Source organism: Sus scrofa, chromosome 1 (genome assembly GCF_000003025.6).
Source record: "Sus scrofa isolate TJ Tabasco breed Duroc chromosome 1, Sscrofa11.1, whole genome shotgun sequence".
In the NCBI taxonomy this organism is placed as follows: Eukaryota; Metazoa; Chordata; class Mammalia; order Artiodactyla; family Suidae; genus Sus; species Sus scrofa.
In genome coordinates this window covers 95,474,323-95,493,016 of record NC_010443.5, presented here as the reverse complement: position 1 = coordinate 95,493,016, position 18,694 = coordinate 95,474,323, and the positions used below count along the sequence as shown (strand labels likewise).

The 18,694-nt window shown below is 53.3% G+C and overlaps 1 protein-coding gene across 1 annotated transcript; it reads right to left on the bottom strand.

The window, feature by feature from the left end:
* SIGLEC15 (sialic acid binding Ig like lectin 15) lies at positions 342-17,909 on the bottom strand. Its single transcript, XM_003121417.5, is given in 7 exon segments — positions 342-3,151; positions 5,549-5,579; positions 6,655-7,035; positions 8,405-8,737; positions 8,740-8,787; positions 9,167-9,226; positions 17,514-17,909. Coding segments are annotated over 7 exon segments (1,203 nt in total). The 5' UTR covers positions 17,782-17,909; the 3' UTR covers positions 342-3,069.

Sequence of the window (18,694 nt, the reverse complement as noted above, 5' to 3'; positions counted from 1 at the left end):
CTGCAGTTGCAACCTGCTCCACCGCTGCAGGGCGATGCCAGAGCCTTAACCCACTGTGCCAGGCTGGGGATCGAACCTGCCAGTCACAGGGCCTTTGGGCTGGAGAAACCTTACGGACCAAGAGTTGGAGGTCCCGGGCTGGTTCTGCCTCCAGCCTGGCACTTAGGTCTAACAACCTAAAATTTAGACAACAGGGTACTACTGTATAGCACAGGGATTGATGTTCAATATCCTGTGATGAACTATAATGGAAAAGTATGTATAACTGAGTCCTTTTGCTGTACCGAAGAAATTAATACAACATTGTAAATCAACTATACTTTAATCATTTTTTGGTTTTGTTTCTTGGGCTATGTCTGCAGCATGTGGGATTTCCTGGGCCAGGGATTGAACCGCACCACAGCAGTAACCAGAGCCATAGCAGTGACAATGCTGGATCCTTAACTCACTGAACCACCATGGAGCGTGAGTTGAGAAAGCTCCCCAGCTATTCCTGATGCAGGTGATCCTCAGAACCCATCAGGGAAATGCTCCTCTGAGAGCTCAGGGTCCAGAGGTGGAAATCCTAGCCCCTGGGTGTCCTGGGTCTGGAGCAGGAGTGGTGGTTGAGGGGTGAGAGCAGCCATGCTGAGCAGTGCAGGGTGTCCCGACTCCCTCCAGCTGCTCGGCCCTGCTGGGGAGCAGCCTCAGCTCCAGCCTCACCTGCCTCTACCCAGCAGCCCTCATCTGCTTACACGGCATGTTGTGTCCTGCCTCCTGGCCTTTGCTCAGAATGTCCCTTCTACTCAGAATGACTTTTTTCCTTACCTACCAACCTACACCCTCCCCGCTTTGCATGGCCAACGTGTACCATCTCCATATCCCCACCTCCAGGAAGCCTTCTGAAGACGGGCTCAGTTGCCCCTCCTTATGTGCTCCCACAGCATCCTCAGAATACTGATGCACTTACATGGTTTCCCGCCACTCACTGGCTGCAAACCCCTAGAGAGTCTTCCTGTGGAATCGTCAGGGCTGTTCCAGGTGTTTTTCTCCTTCCATGTACAGTGTGGGAGTCCCGCTGCTCAGCCTCTCCAGGGCAGTGAGGCATGTGGCTAGTCCTGGCCACTGAACTATGATCACAAGTGGGAGACCCTCTAGAGCTTTCTTTTCCTCTCCAGCCCAGCAATCCACACTGGAGAGGGTGGATCCCTGGGAGCCTGGGTCCCTAAGTACAGTGAGAAAAGTCCCATGTTGATCTGGGACAAGCATGCAGCTCTGGAGAGAAGAAAGCCTAACTGTTCTCTGCCACTGTGATTTGGGGTTTGTTACTGCAGCACGACCTAGCCCAGCCTGACTGATACACATGCCTGTTCATTTCGATATCCCCAAACACTTGGCCCAACTGCTAGCACAAAATAGGTGAATAAGACATAATTCCTATCCGTTTTTCTTAGCTGTGAAACTGACCTTGAAGACCAGGCAGATGTTCTGACACACCAGCCCTGTGTCCTTTCCTGATGCCCCCGAATATCTCTGTACAAAGAGGCACAAATGCCAACTCCCCTGACCTCTTAACAGCTCAGACAGGCTCCTGGATGAATCCCAAGTTAACAGGAGCAGCCATCACCCCCTTGCCCTGGCGAAGGCTCAGGTGAGGAGAGGAACCTAGTAACCCACTGCCCTGCTTAATAATTTTTGAAGATCCCTCGGCTTCAGGCCATCACGTCCCCAGAAACCATCTGAGAGGACACTGAGCTCATTCCAGGTGACTCTAGTTACCACTGCAGCTTCTGGAAAATTCCTGAAGGAAAGAAAGTTCGTTCCCAATGCCTCAAGTCCCCTATCTCTGTGGCCCTTTCCTCTTGCGAGCTCTTCAGGGTCCCAAACACACCTCCTCCCCCTCTCCCTGCCCCCAAAGATGGCAGGAGCTAAAACAATCAAGTGCACTGAAGTGTGAGGACAGAAGGCAGCACCCTGAAGTCAGTCTGGCAGCACTTGAGCAAAAGTGGGGGCATTGCCAGAGCTTTTGGCCTGAGAAAATCCAGGGAAGATGCAGGTGGTCAAAAGTTCAGAGCTAGCGTTCCCTGATGGCCTAACGGTCCAGGATCCAGCATTGTCACTCCTGCGGCTTGGCTCACTGCTGTGGCTTGGGTTTGATCCCTGGCCTGGGGATTTTCACATGCTGCGGGTGTGGCCAGAAAAAAAGAGTTCAGAGCTGCAGCTGCTTTATCCACAGACACCCAGGCTTGGTTTCCCATCTCCTGGCTTTCAGTCCTTCACAACACTGGATTCCAAATGCTTTGAAGTGATGGGTGTTTCATTTCCTTTTCCCAGATGTCCCAGGAGGGCAGAGCAGCTGACAGGCAAGAGGTGGAGAGAGGAGACCCCAGGGGGCAGGATACCAGGCGCTTGTCAATTTGATGTTGCTGAGACTCCAGGGTGGCCCGGCCCAGCCCCAGGCTTGCCCTCTGGAATCCTTCTCCCAGCAAGGCCGGTGTGGGTGCTGCGTTTGTCTAAGGTTGAAGGTCCCAAGGGTGCTCTGCCTGGACGAGCCTTGGGTCTCACTGCTCACGTCTGCAGATGGCTTTGAACTTCCCAGAGTCCCTTCACATCCACTGTTTCCTCAGACCTTCACAGCCCTAAGCCAGATGTCCATGTTCAACCATAGATGAATTGAGATCCAGAGAAGTAAAAAAGGTGCTTTGGTTGACACAGCAAGTTGGTGACAGCCAGGGCAGAGCCTGGGCCACTGGCCTCCTCTGACCAGTGTTCTACCTGCTTTATCTTGATGTTCTAGATAAGAGAAGGTGAGAGGAGCCTTCCGGACATGTGACGCTCAAGCTCATGCTTGCACACACGCACAGAACACACTTTCAAAATGCTGCCTCATTGACAAATATTGCTGGGGCTCTGAGACAGATGTCCAGGTAGGAGGCCTCTGAGCCTCTGAACAGGGTCCTGACCCCCTTGGGGTGTTGCCTGGCTAAGGCTGCCACGAGCCAGGGAGTCAGAGCAGGCAGGCCCCACCAAGCCTCTTGAAGGTCTTCACTCCTCATGGTGACCAGAGGATGCTGATGGCCAAGGGGCTCCTCACGGTAAACACATGGCTGCTGGTGGCCCCCGGGGGCTCATCTGGCTCAAATTTTCATAATTGGACTCCTGTGCCTGGGGCCTGTGGACAGGAGAAAGTTGGCTGATCACTCAAACACGAGGGGGTCCCTGACTGCCCACAGCCCAGGAAGGGGCAGAAATGGGGATGAGATGGGCTTGGGGCTACATCCACCAGGGCCTGGAGAGTAACTGGAGGTTGGAGGCAGGGCAGCAGAAGAACTTTCTGAACTGGCAGGGGACCACCCGGGTGACAGCATCCCAGACCAGAGTGTCTGTCTTCTGGAAGAGATCTCATCTGTGGCTTCAAAAACCACTTTGGGGGAGTTCCCACTGTGGTGATGTCTTGGAAGCACTGGGATGCAGGTTGGATCCCTGGCCCGGGACAGTGGGTTAAGGGTCCAGCATTGTCAAAGCTTAGGTTGCATCTGTAGCTCAGATCTGATCCCTGGTCTGGGAACTCCATACGCCACAGGAGAGCTAACCCCACATCCCAAATCAAAACCAAACCAAAACAACAAGAACCCCAAAACAGGAGTTCCCTTTGTGGCTCAGCAGTTAATAAACCCGACTAGGATCCATGAGGATGTGGGTTTGATCCCTGGTAAGGATCTGCAATTGCCATGAGCTGTGGTGTAGGTCACAGACACATCTTGGATGCCACGTTACTGTGGCTGTGGTGTAGGCTGGCAGCTGTAGCTCCAATTTAGCCCCTAGCCTGGGACCTTCCATATGCCAAGGGTGCAGCCCTAAAAAGCAAAACAAAAAAAGCAAAACAAAACAAAGCCACAAACAAACAAAATATCACCTCTGAGGGCCAGACCTACTGAGTTCCAACAGCTTTCCTGACTCCTGGGCCCTCAAACCTAATGAACACAGTCCTTGAGAGACCTCACCACTGGCCCCGTCTCTCCTCTCCTCATCTTCAGCTAAGTGGAACCCAGGGTTTTAGCTCCAGACCTACTGGCTCCCACCCTTGCCTGTGCTGCCCTCCCAGTCCTCTGACCAGTACTGCCTCTGTCTGCCCCATCTCCCCACCTCCACTATCATCACCTCCATCCAAGCAGCCAAGCCAGCTGCAGCCTTGGTCAACAGCTCCTCACAGGTCTCCTGGCCCCCACCCCTGTTCACCTGGGGTCACCTGTCTGCTTAAAACCATTCAGTGACTTCCCATCACACTCAGGATAAATCCCACAGCCCTGCCTTCCCCGCCCCTTGCCTGATTCTCCCTGAGCTTTTCTAGGGCCTTCTCCTCCTGGATTGCACCCCCCAATTCTTCCTTATCCATCTGGGCACCCACCTCAGTTCTCCTCAGTGTCCTCGGAAAGAAGATCCTGGTCTAAAGCAGCCACAGCCCAATGGCCTGGGGCTCTACTTCATTGTTCTATTTTTTCCCCCCACAGCTCTTATTTCAGGATCTAAGACCTCTTGTTTGATGTTTTATTAAAATTCTTCATGTGGAGTTCCCATCGTGGCTCAGTGGTTAACGAATCCGACTAGGAACCATGAGATTGCGGGTTCGATCCCTGGCCTTGCTCAGTGGGTTAACGATCCGGTGTTGCCATGAGCTGTGGTATAGGTCGCAGACTCGGCTCAGATCCCGCGTTGCTGTGGCTGTGGTGTAGGCTACAGTTCTGATTAGACCCCTAGCCTGGGAACCTCCATATGCCACAGGAGTGGCCCCAGAAAAGGCAAAAAGACAAAAAAATAAAAATAAAATAAAATTCTTCACGTTACGGTGTGAGTTATCTGAGTGGGTGATTTTTTTTTTTTCTCCTGCGGTCTTTTTAGGGCCCCACCCTTAGCATATGGAGGTTCCCAGGCTAGGGGTTGAATCAGAGCTGTAGCCACTGGCCTACGCCACAGCCACAGCAATTGGGATCTGAGTCACGTCTGTGACCTACACCACAGCTCATGGCAACGCCAGATCCTTAACCGCTGAGTGAGGCCAGGGATCAAACTCACATCCTCATGGATACTATTTGGGTTCGTTAACCACTGAGCCACGACAGGAACTCCATGAAGTGGGTGATTTTTGCTGTAACTTTAGCTTCCAAAACAGAGCCTGGTATGGGTGCTCGATAAATATTTGAACATCAGTCAGCTTTCTGATTTAGTTGCCTTGGTGTGGTAGTAAATTAGCAAAGAAGAATTTGCACAGGGGTTTCTGCCATGGCTCAGTGGTTAGTGAACAGTCTGGGAAATAATGCTAGTGTGAGGCCCACAGTCAATACTTGGTACATAGTGGGGAGGGGGAGGGGGAGCAGGTCAGCGTGGCTTGGTCAGGCTTGGTGGACTGAAGGAGAGGGTGTTGGAAGGCTGCAGGGAGGGTCTATACCCTGATCAGGGCTGGGACCCTGGCCCTGGCTCTTTGCCTGTTCTTTCTTCTCATCTCCCAGCCCCCACCCCAGAAACTTGCACCCCTTGGCCGGGCAGGGTGGAGGTGGGGTTGCTCACTTACCGGGGTGGGGTGTCCTGCATGACCGGGTGCTCTGTGTGAGGAACAGAGAGAGAAGGCATGAATTTCCATGGTGCCCTCAAGCCTACAAGCCCTGCCACCCACCCCGCCCCTCTGTGGAGAGTGGTCTGAACAGAACAGCTAGCCTGCAGGATGCAAAGTAATTACCTGGAAAGATGATGAGTGACCAAGGAGGGGAATGAGGAGTGGACCCAACAGGAAGACCTTTTCTGAGGCTCCTGAAACACAGAATTCCTGATGCGTTTGAAGACTCCTCAAGAAAGCCAGTGTGGCCCCAGCAAAGATGGCAGCCAAAGGCAATTGTGACAAATTTTGGATTTCATCCTAGGAGAATCTGAGGTTGCTGCTGCTGACCTGGGTGGTCTGAGAGGCTCTGGGAAGTCCTCTGGGCCACAGAGCAAACTCCCATCCAGTTTTAGCGAGAGTAGAGAGGGGGTGACCATGCTCTCTGAAGACAGCCTCTAGCTCAAGCTCCCACAGTTTGCACATGCTCTTTCCCCTGCTAGGAATACTATTAGCTGATTGTTTTTCCAGCTCACTCCTGCTTCTTGCTTTTGATTTAGCCTCCCCCAACTTGTGCAAAGCCTTCCCTCCTGGCCTCTGTCCAGATGCCCCACGAGTAAGGCTCACATACTCTGGGCTTCTGCAGTACTTGGGCCCACAGGACTCCTCCCCTGCAGACAGCAATTATCTACTTACTCTTCAGCAAACCATTCAAGGGCGGGGAACATTCACCTGTGTATTCCCAGCACCTGTGCAGCACGGAGTAGGTGCTCAGAATGCTTGTTGTACCATAATGGAAAGCCTGTGTGTGGTCAGAGCCCTTAGGGATGGGCTCCAGAGCTGTCTGGGTCACTATCTCTGTAACTCTAGGCTAGAAGCTAGTTCCCGAATCTCTTTGTCCTCAGCTTCCTAATTGGGAAGTGGTTTCACGCTGGCTCCCACCTCCTGGGCTTGATGCAGGGAGAGGAAAGTGAGATGACGCACGGGTGCATACAAGACGTTTTCCTTGTGTTAGTCCAGGTGGTCAGCCTGGAGGAGAGCCCCACCCTCCCCTCGAACCCACCCTGGCCCGGGGCGCAACTCACCCAGGCGGCGGCCGGCGGCGGCGCGGGCGGCCAGGACGCAGAGCAGCAGCAGCGCTTTGAGGCCGAGCGCGCCCAGCGGGAGGGCGATCGCCGAGGCCCCTGAGGCACCGCGGAAGCGGAACAAGTAGACACTGGCTTCGGCGCGGCCCAGGCTGTTGGAGGCCGTGCACGTGTAGCGGCCGTCGTGGGTCAGTGCAGGCAGCTCGGCGGTCACTTGGTGGCCGTGATCTTCACCTGGGCCCGACAGGACGGCCGAGCCATTGCCCAGGGCCGGGCCGGACCAGGAGAGAGTGGGCGGCGGCTCCCCTTCGGCGGTGCAGAGCGCATGGAAAGCGTGCGATGGCCCTGGCAGCACAGAGATGTTGACGATCCGCGGGGCCGCTGCGGGCGGTGTTCGAGGGGGACGACGGGGACGAGGGGGATGAGGGGGGACGGGGGAGAGAGCAAAGAGCGGTCAGAGCAGCGACGAGCAACGGGAAGGGCAAAGGCATGGGCAGCCGTTCCAGTCCCCTAGGGGGAGAACTGGAGGAGGGAGCTGGGGTGGGATAGGGAGAGAGAAAAAAAAAAAAAAAAAAAAGGCGCTCCGGTGCCAGGCTGCCTCGGTCCCAGTACAGGTGTGGCCTTAGGCAAGTTATTCTGCCGCTCTGTGCCTCAGTCTCTCCATGAGTAAAACAGGGATCACTTACCTTACAGGGCTGTTGAGATTTGACAAGTTAATGCCTGTGGGTGCTAAAGTGATCACTCAACGTTGTTCTTGTGGTAGCACAGATTGAGGGCAGTCTGCTGGAGTGATTTCAAGGGCACCTCCCCACACCCCACTCCCAGACAGCCTCCCCAACATCTGGAGTTGAAAGGGATTCATTTCATCAGTGGACTGTGGGGCTGAGGTTGACCGTGCCAGGAGCCTGGAATGCACTCAGAGAGGCGTCCCAGGCCGGCCCAAGAGCACATGGGAGGTTCTTGACTGGGCCAGACTCAACCCAGAACTCCTGGGCCCTCCACAAGGGATCTGGGATTATTTATTTATTGTCTTTTTAGGACCACATCCTGCAACCACAGTATATGGAAGTTCCCAGGCTAGGGGTCCAACAGGAGCTGCAGCTGCCAGCCTACACCATAGCCACAATAACGCAGGATTCTAGTGGATTGTGTGACCTACATCGCTGCTCAGGGCGAGGCTAGATCCTTAACCCATTGAGCGAGGCCAGGGTACGAACCTGTGTCCTCGTGGATACAGTCAGGTTCCTTACCGCTGAGCCACAGCGGAAATTGCAGGATCTGGGTTTATTTTTTTATTTTAAAGCCCCTTCGGACATTCCAATGCGTAGCCAGTGTTAAGAGGCAACACTCCAGGATCCTGGTTCCCACATATTTATGCCAAAGGTCTAGCGAAGTGCTGGGAACGTGGTGTGCACCCCCTTTCAGGGCACAAAGACCATCGCAGTCCTTGCTGTGTTTAAAACGATCGTTCCTCGTGCCTCCCGCCCCCCGCGTCCCAAGTCTGATAGCTTCTGGGGCACATTCCCTCTCTACCAGCTTTATTGCAATGCGCAGCCCGGGCCCCACCCAGCCCTTCCTGGGGCCAGGATTGGGCATTTTTAACAAGTTCCCGGATGGCGCGTAGCCATCTCTAGGTCCAGAAGAAAGGGTGGGCCGGTTGTACCCCTTGCGATCCCAGCACAGAGCCCGCACCGAGAGAGGCCTCGGACACCGCGGGAAGGCGCGGAGTCGGGGAGAGCGCCGCGCTTACCCGTCACGCGGAGCCAGACGCCGTGGCGGCTTTCATAGCGGTCGTGGACGTCGCCGGCGAACTCGACGCGGCAGAAGTAGCGCCCGTCGTCGGCCAGCGCGAGGCGCTCCACGCGCAGCGACAGGTCGTTGCGGCGCGGGTTGCCAAGCAGCCGGAAGCGGCTGTGCAGGCTGAGCTCAGTCTGGCAGAGCTCGCTGCCCCGCGCCGCCGCGCACCGGAACACCTGCGGGCCAGCGTACGGCTCGCCCGTGCGCCAGATGGCAGTGAGCTGCCCGTCGTAGTGGCGGTGCGGATGAGTGAAGGTGCAGGGCAGCACGGCCGCCTCGCCGCCGCCGCGCTCACTTCCGCCGGTACCTGCATGGACCAGCGCTGCGCCGGCGCACCTGTGGGCGGGTGGACAGGCGGCGAAGAGATGGGGGTCTGTCAATTCTGCCCGTATCCCGGGAGGAGCTAGAAACCCCAGGACTTAGGAAGCACGCTCCCTCCCCTCGGGGGTAGGGGGAGTCTGGAAATCCATTCAGGACTGGAGAGGCATCTCCCCGGGGGACTTAACTCTCAAGACTTTGCAAGAGCTTGGACCCTCCCTCTACTTCTCTGGGAGTATTTGCCTCCCTCGAGGCTGTCCCACCTCAGCTACAGGTTCAGTGACCCCAGCCTCTTCCCCATCAAAACCTGCCCTGCTGCAGAAACGCCCTGCGATCCTGTGGGCATACAGTCCCAAAACCTCTCCCCCGCACTGGTGATAATAATAAAAGCACTTACTGTGCACCTCTGTGTTGAGCAAGTTCCCGGTAGTGTCTCTTTCAGTTTCCACAAATGATCCTAGAGGTAAGCAGAGTTATCCTTAGGTTACATGTGAAAAAACTGAGGCGCAGAGAGGTAGAGTAACGGCTTAAGGTCACACCGCTAGGATGAGGCAAAACTGACATTCAAGCTCAGGACTGCCTGATTCTGCAGTGGCACGCTAGTGCACTAAGGGCATGGAACTTTGGGACTTATCCAAGGAGACTAATACTCCCATTTACAGAGGGGAAACTGGAGCGTTGGGAGGGGGCAGTATGTTTTGCATCCAATGAGTTGGTAAATGAGATGTCTCTACAATCCAGGTCAACCCAAATGGGCTTCCCAGTGTTCAGACAGGGAGCTGAGAGACTAAGAGGGGTGGGCTGCTATGGTGCCTCCTTGCTTTGCACAAGTGCCCCTGGGTTCAAGTTTCTTCATTTCCTTTTTTTTTTTTTTTTTTTTTTTTCCTTTTTAGGGCCGCACCAGCAACATATGGAGGGTCCCAGGCTAGGGGTTGAAACGCTGCTGGCCAATGCCACAGGCACAGCAACATAGGATCCTTAACAAGGGTCAAAGCAAGGGCAGGGATCAAACCTGCGTCTTCATGGATGCTAGTCAGATTCGTTAAAGGCTGAACTATGGCAGGAACTCCCTTCACCTCCTATTCTGTGAGCCTCTGAAATATGGTTGAGCTAAGGTCTGGAAGCTGCACTCTGTCCCCAGCTTATGGAGAGCTGGAAAGCCACTGCCTGTGTTGTTGCATATGTGTGTTGCTTTGGGGGAGGGGTGGACAGGATGGGAGGGGGTGGGTGGATGGGAGTCAGTGCTGGGAGGATCAGGTCAGGGGTGTGCCTCCTCAAGGAGAGGGGCATAGAAGAGGGCAGGCTTTGCATCTATCTAGTGCCCGGGTGCAGTTCATGAAAGGGATCTTTACAGGGAATAATATAGCAGCCCTTATATTGCCAAAGGGCTTTGCAATTTACCCAGTTCTTTCACATAACCCTTAAAACAGCCTGGGGGTGAAGGCAGAGCAGATATTGTCATAGATGAGGAAATGAAGGCCCAGAGTCACACGGGCAGAAGGTGGGGGAAATCCAGCTTTTCTGACTCCAAGTCCAGGGCTCTTTGCTTTATGGGGAAACTCCGACTCATCCTTCAGCCCACAGCTGGCAGACCATCCTCTGGGGGACCTATGCCATCTGTGAATAATCTACGTGTCAGGACATTCTCCTGCTCAGAGCCAAGGTCTCCTGCCCCCCTACCCCCACCCGACAGCCATCACTCTTTGGAGGGTTCCCATCCCCTCCCCATGATGGCCCTTCTGGGATCCCATTGTGGCTATCTTGGACCCGGCAAGCCTTTCCTTCTGTTGGCACAAGTGTCAAGAGACACTTGTACAAAGCAAGGAGGCAGCATAACAGCCCATCCCTCTTGGGCCTCGGACCTTCTCTGGAGGGCCCAGTCCTTCACCCACCTCTCTCCATGCTCACCACCCACTTGGTTCTCTCCCTGTAGTGTGATGTCCTGACCTCAGGGGCCCCAGGGATGCCATGCCGGCTGTGCTGGGCCAGGCAGTGTGCATATGAATATGTTGGGTTGTATGAGTTGTGCCTCATATGAAACCTCACTTTGGGATTGCACTGAGTTGGTAATGAAACAAAACCACAAGGTCGTTTGTTTATTTTGTTTTCACACAACCTGCTTCTAAGCCAAATCTTCTTTCTTCTGGGTAAGTGGAATTAGGCTTTGGAATCAAGCAGGGGACTTGACATTTACCCCTAGTAGAGGCTTGTTTGCTCAGTCGTTAATAAGCAAAGGGCCTCGTTCCAAACTTGAGAAACTCTTTTTGAAGATTTTGCTGGTTCTGTCAGTACTTCTGGCTGCAAAAACTTCTCCCAGTCTTGAGGCTTAGTCCCTGCATTCCCACCCCCTGTGACCTCAGCCTCCTCCAACCACCTGATGCCTCACAGGCATCAAGGAACCAGGCGCTTGTTCCTTAGGGATTATTTGCTGTTGCATTCATTGGCTGGTGACCGCTGATGGTACCCCTCCCCACTCCAAGCCAGGCACTGAGGCGGGGGTTGCCAGGAGCAACAGAATAGCTTATCAGCCTATTGGAGCTCACAGACCTATGAGCAGGTAGTTATGCTCTGCCTTGCCAGGTGCTTTAATGAGGGACAGTGACAATGTTCCCTCTGTCTGAATGTGTCCTCGGCCCCTTTCACTCACCAGCTCCCTCCTAGTCATCTGCAGACTTCTGCTGAGTCATCCTATAGTGGGAAGGCATTTTTGAGCCCCAAGTTTGGGTCTGGCGCCCCTTCCCATGCCCCAGGGCTGGCAGAGATATTTCCTCTCTATGGGCATTGCCCGTTCAACTGTGTGTCTTGTCCAGGCAGCCAGAAGCTCTGGGAGGGCAGGGACCATGAATGGGGGGTCATATTTGTGCGGCACGTGTCTGCCCCATAGTAGTGGATGTTGAATTGAATTGCCCTCTGTGAGAGAGGAGAAGGGAGGCTGGCCAGGATGGTGGGAGGAAGTGGGTAGGGGCCAGGGGAAGAGGCTCTGGGACACTAGGCAGGCAGGAGTTGATTGGTGGCCCCCGTGAGAGAGAAGCTGCCACATCCACAGAGCCTTGAGAAAGGAGTGAGGTTTTGCTAAGCCCTGAGGAAGAGAAGGCAACTTCTGGGCAAAAGGCAAAGCTGGGGCGCGGACATCAGCATAGAGGTACAGGATATGACAGAATAAGGGGGCAGAGCAGACGGTGCTTTGGGGGCTTGTTGGGCGACACTCCTAATTGTATTCCATATGCACCACAATGCATGGGGTGCTGTCATTAGCCCCCTTTTTGAGAGCCCAAGGGACTTGGCAAGGTCATTTGGCCAACTGGAAGCAGAGCCAAGGCTTCCATCTTGCTGGGGCATGTCCTGGCCTTGTCCCTGGACTCTGTGCTGCTAGAGGATGACAGCATTGTTTGGGAACATCCTGGCATGTGGTACAAATCACAGGCTGGGGCTACTCCCTCAGTGGCTGGGTTTTGCTCTAGGAGCAGAGAGGGCACACAGAGGCCCTTTCACCAAGTGTGACAGTCTTGGCTCCCGTTTGGGGGAGATTTGTGTTTCCTGTTTACCTGCTGGATGGTGTTCCAAGAGGCGGGCACCTGGACTCACCTTCACACAGAGACCTTTGGATGTGTCCACCCAGGGGACTTGAGGTGAGGGTGGGAGGGCCCACAGGAATTGCTCAGGGAACAAATGCATTTGCTTTGGCGGGAATCCAAGCGCCCCAGCCTTCTGTAATATTACCATTCCCTCTGGCAGCTCCACATGTCTTTTAGGACGGGGCAGGGGCGGCTCCTGAACTGGAACCAAAGTCCCAGGTCTTTGTAGGGTCTCCACTCTCCCTGCCTCTCATCTGTCTGTCAACCTCCAGGGGTCAACAGGGGGCCCACCTTCTTCCCATTGTCCAAAAGGCCTCCCTTCAGTGGTGGGCCACTCAGTGCAATGAAGAGCATTTCAGCTTTGGCACAGCTGGATGTGGGTGACAATGTCACTTGTATCAAGCACCCAATGTGTCACTTGGAACTGTTTTAGGCTTATTCATGTAAAGGGAGATCTTTGGTTGAGTTTCTTTCTTCTTTTCTTTCTTTTTCTTTCTTTCTTTCTTTCTTTCTTTCTTTCTTTCTTTCTTTCTTTCTTTCTTTCTTCTTCCTTCTTTCTTCCTTCTTCCTTCCTTCCTTCCTTCCTTCCTTTCCTTCCTTCCTTCCTTTCCTTTCCTTTCCTTTCTTTCTTTCCTTTTTTCATCTTTTTAGGACTACACCCATGGCATTTGGAAGTTCCCAGGCTAGGGGTCGAATCTGAGCTGCAGCTGCTGGCCTACATCACAGCCACAGCAACGCCAGATCCAAGCCGCATCTGCGACTTACACCACAGCTCATGGCAACACTAGATCCTTAACCCACTGAGCAAGGCCAGGGATAGAACCTGCATCCTCATGGTTCCTAGTCGGACTTGTTAACCACTATGCCATGACGGGAACTCCCCAGTCGAATTCTTAACCCACTGAGCCACAACAGGAGCTCCTGGGGGAGTTTCTTAATGTCCCAGGTCTGAGGGTCCTCTGCTGTAAAATGGGGGACACAGTCCTTTCCTCCTAGGCTTGAGGATGGAATAAAGTCACATGTGTAGGCCACCTGCACAGTGCTCACACTCAGCAGATGCTCAGTGTTGTCATCTCCCTCCTACACTAGTCCTGCAAAGAGAGTGGACTGGAGGTGATGCAGTGGTGGGGGGGGGGTCAGACATTGAAACGAAGGCCAACTCAAGGTGATGCAGTGGGGCAGGGCAGGGGGGCGGGTGCCAGGACTTTGCTATCAGACACCACACCATCTCTGGTTCAACCTGGCACATTAGACCCTGCGTCAAGCAATAAGGCGGGCCTTGTCCTTAACTCACCTGAAAGCTAGTTTCTGATTCATGTCTTATTCACTCAGTAGATGTTTACAGAGGGTCTGTCACATGCTGGGCACTGTATGGGGTGTTGGGGATATAGTTAAAATGACAGTCAGTGGCCTGCTCATGTGTTTACAGCCTGGCCATTGCTCAGCCACTGTTGGTTATTCATTTGTACACGATTCTAACAAGTTTGTTTACTTAGCTTTGCAGCCTAGGGAAATGCATATTGAAAAGCTAAAAAGTGTCTTCAGTTTGTAGGTCCATTGAAAGCACCAGAAGACAATGACTGGCATTCGGTCTGGGAGGAAGGTTCAGAAAAACAATGAGACGACTCAGGATCGAAACGATCAAAGTGCAGCATAGAGGGGAACTTTTGGAGGAGAAGTAAACACAGAGGGCCACAAAGCATCACGATGCTGCTGCAGGCTAGTGAAACAGAAGCTCTCAGTGATGACCTGAATTACAACGAGAGGCACGCCCTTCAGATAGGGGTCTCAGGGTCCATGTGGGGCTGTGGTCCTGGCTAGACTGGCCCTGACTTTGTGATCTTAGGTGAATTCCCACAGCTCTCTGGCTTCAAGTTGTCCTTCCTTTCCCTCTGGCCTTTGCCTCTCTATCTCCTGGTCGTGGAGCTGGACCCGCTGGCTCACCTGAGCTCACAGAGCCACAGGCAGAGCCTGCTCGGGGCCAGTGTCCGCCTCAGGGGACCACTCCTGGGAGTTCTGATTCAACCTATCCGTGCCCAGGATCCCAGCTCCCTGCACACCTCTTCCTCCTGCACAGGGACTTCCGAGTCCCATCTGCTGGCCACAGTAGCCACAGTAGCAGAAGTACGCCGGCTCATTCAATCCTCATTTCCTCCTATACCCAGTTTTCCTTGACCTTTTTCCACAGCCCAAATAAGCCCCCTACATTATTGGGTGATGGCTGCGGTTTGTCTTGCCTTTGCAGCTGGTTTTTCTGCCCTGGTTCAAAGCAAGTAGCATAAGGTCCTCTGAGCTCCACACTTTGTCCCAGGCTCACCACCCATGGCACTAGGCTGGGGTGGCACTCAGGAGACTCCAGGTCACATCCAGCTCTGACACCCAGCAAAGTCACTTCCTTGAGTTTCCCTAAATCAAGGACAAGGGTCCTCATGTTGCAGGGTTGTGGTGAGGAGTCAGTGAGCCACCCGTCAAAGGCCTGACATGGATAGTCCTCGAGGATGACAGCTACTGTGATTGCTGTACCATCTGATCAGAGATTTGGGGACCACCTGAAGTCTTATCCAAGGTCACCAAGTAGCCAGAGCTCCCAGACTACTGTTCTTTCCACCACTCGTTCCCTGATCTTTCCTGATTTTTAAAAGCAGATCTGGGGGAAGCCAGAAGGGAAAGATGTGGGAGAGTGTGTGGCCTCTGGGAGACAAGGGGCTGCCCCAGGGCTCTGGGTGCTGGGTGCTGGGGTGGGAGGATGGTGCTGGCATGAGGGAGTAGGCATAGAAAATGGAAGCGGGGGGGGGTCTCCTGGATGAATTCTTCCCCCTTCCCTTTTTCCAAGGGCCAGCCCTGAGCCCCGTGCTCAAAGTGGACAAGGACAGGACAGTGACCTGCAGCCCCTCTGGCTCCAGCTTCTTGTCCAGGTCCGTTGCCACCAGGCAGGACTCCCAGATAAGAGGTTTCGGGAAGGGGAATGCTGCTCACCCTAGTTCACGACCTCTTGGCCTCAGTGGTGAACGACTGCCAGCCAGCATGGGAAGAGGGATCCCACCAGAGCCAGCTGCCATAGTGCCTGCGTGTGCTCCGCCTCCCTGAGGATTCATGATGTGGAACTGGAGCATTTGTGCGGTTTGGGGTTTGTACTTGAACATGTGACTGCTCATGCTTCCTCTAAGTCTTTTTGTCTTTTACTGATTCATAGCCGCTGACCCTTAGCAGGAGAGAAAAACAAAACAAAACAAAAAAAACCAAAAACCCCAAATCCAAACAAAACCCCCCAAACCTGACATCCCTTGAAGCCATGTGACTTCAGGAACATTTCACTGCTGAGTGACAGAACTGTGCTGGGCACTTCCACCCATGATCTAATTGGCCTCACAGCACCTCACAAGTTGGCTGGCACCCCATTTTAACTGAGGCTCAGAGAAGTTAGGCAAACTGCTTTGCGAGATCCACACAGCTAGTGAAGAGTGGAGCCAGGATTTACAGCATTGTCTGAGTTACTCATGTCCTGATCTACCCTTCTCTCTGCTCCATATGTGGGCAGGTCACCTCCTGTAACCCTACCCTCTACAGGGGACCCAGCCCTAAATCATGCAGAAAGACAGCTGAGTTAGGTCAACTTGGGAAAGAAAGTTGTGCCCCATCAGCCCCCAACACAAGGTTCTGTGGGTGAGACAGTGGGCAGCCTGGGGTTGGGAGGTGGTGGTGGTCCAGCCTGGAGCCACACACCCTCAAGTTCAAGCCCCAGCTTCACCACCCATCGAACCTCTCTGCGCCTCTTCTCTGTGGAAAGGGAATATAATAATTCCTTTGTTATAGGATGATGATGAATTACTAACTAAAGTACCCAGTACTTAGCAAGAGCTATTTAGGCTTGTGCTGTTACTATGCAAACCTGCCCCTAACAGGACTCTGCTCCATGTAGAAGCCTAGAGAGGAAGGACTCAGGGCCTGAGGAGTGGGAATTTATAATCTAGTCATGGAGACAGGACTCCACCCAAGGACTGGCTAACTGCTCAGAACACAACAGTATTGGTATTGGTGCTGTCACCATGTGACTCGGGTGACAGCCGTGGGCTGTGAATATGGAGGCCTGGACACTGAGTCCAGGAGCACTGTCACCAGAGGGGCATCTCAGGCTGGAGTCCAGAAGAGGACTGGGACCTGGAGAGACGGGCTTATGAGGATGGCCTTTGTCATTTATTCCAGGGGCCCTTCACCTGCATTGTGCATTAGAATCACCCAAGAAGATGGGTGAAAATGTGGATTCTTGGGCCCTACCCCTGACGTAGTCTCATTCTGTAGGAGCCGAAGGACTTTTTTCTTCTTTTTTCCTTTTAGGGCCACGCCTGCAGCATATGGAAGTTTGCCATAGCCACAACCATAACAGTGCTGGATCCAAGCTACATCTCTGACCTTTGCCGCAGCTTGTGGCAACACCCAATCGGATCCTTAACCAACTGAGCAAAGCCAGGGATCAAACCCTCATCCTCAGGGATACTATGTCAGTTTCTTAACCCACTGAGCCTCGGTGGGAATTCCTGGAGGATCTGCATTTTAGCAAATGCCTGCCTCCCCTGGGATTCTGGCGCAGATGGCCCAGGACGACCATTTGAGAAACACTATTCCCAGGGACATCAACTCCTTGAGCTAAAGTGACTGACAACATTGTTACCTAAGGCTGCCACAATGAGTTCCCACTCCCTCTTGGGGTGCCTGCTGGGGGCTCAGGATTCCCTCTATCACTTGCGGTGTTCCCCACCTCTACTCCAAACAGCCACGTGCCCTCCCCTCACTTTCCCCCGGCTGTGCCCATTAATCAAGATGCAAAGCAACACCTACAGTCTGTCAGAGCCTTCATGGTCTTCCGCAGAACTGGCCCGTTATCCTGCTGGATCCTCACAGCAGAGTAGGGCAGGTGGCCTTTCTGCAGGTGGACACACTGAGGCCCAGAGATGTCCGGGCACTGTGTCAAGTCACCAGGAACCCAAGGCAAAGCCTGAACTTGAACTTCTGGTTTCTGTCTCCACAGTCCCAAAGCACAGCCCTTCCTTCTCCACAGGCCCAGAGACTCAGGCAATCTGGCTGCCCTGCTCGCAAGAAGACTGTACCTAAGCGTTTGCGAGCATCTATTCTGTTCCAAGCATGGGCCAGAGAGAAGAGTGGCAAACTCACCCATCAGAACGATGCATACCAGACAGGCCAGGAGCTGGAAGGACCTTTCCATGCTGTGAGGTCTGGAGATCCCAGGCCAGCCCTGTACTTGGCCTGGCCTCCAGTGAGCACCCTCCTTGGCGTGGGTGTGGGGGAAGGAAGGTGGGAGGGGGTGAGTGGTATGCCTAGGTCTGCGCCCTTGCTGGGCTCTGCAGATTCTAGGGGAACTGGACAGAGGCAGCCAGGCGGTCCCAAGTGTGATTAGATGAGACCCGTGGGGTTTAGTCATGTGGAAAACCAAGAGGGGAACCACTCGGATGATTTTCCAGGACTAGAAACAGAGAAGTGGATGGGGAAGACGCAGAACCCTTCTTGTGGTTGCTGGTCCTTTTGAAAATCTGCTATTATGCTTCCTTCTCTCACTCCCTCCTTCTTTCTTTCCTCCCCTCTCTCTTTTCCATTCAACATTTTTAGTGTGGCAGGATGGGTTTCCATTTTGATGAAGCTATTTTACTGTGGCCATATAGACTTTGAAGTGGTGGTTATTGATGGAAGAAAAATCATCTCCAAGGTGTAATTATCATTGACAATAGTTACATTACTGAGCAGTATTAGATGGCCAATAGTAAAATTATTAAGCAAATCAACCCAGACAAACGGATCAAAATGCTCAGAATATCAAAATTCCAGATTGAAATATCCTGTTATAGAAGTTCCCATTGTGCCTCCATGGGTTAAGAACCTGACATAGTGTCTGTAAGGATGCAGGTTTGATCCCTGGCCTTCCTCAGTGGGTTAGGAATCTGGCATGGCTCCAAGCTGTGGTGTAGTTTGCAGATGTGGTTCAGATCTTATGTTGCTGTGGCTGTGGCATAGGCCTGCAGCTTCAGCTCCCATTTGACCCTCAGACTTGGAACTTCCATGTGCCTCAGGTACAGCCGTAAAAAGAAAAAAAAAAAAAATCCTGCTAGAGGGGCAGAATCTTGTATCTGTTGCAGGAAGATAATCAGGAAGCTGGCAAGGATGATCCAATCCTTGAATAAGAGGATTTAATTCAGTAAAGTTAATCTGTTGAGGAAAAAAAGCTACTTCCTCATGTAATGGATTAAAAAGAATAGAATGTGATTTCTCTCCCTGTATCTGTCCCAAGTTTAAGATATTTATGGCGGCAGCTGGCCTTGCTTCTCAGGGATCTAGATTCC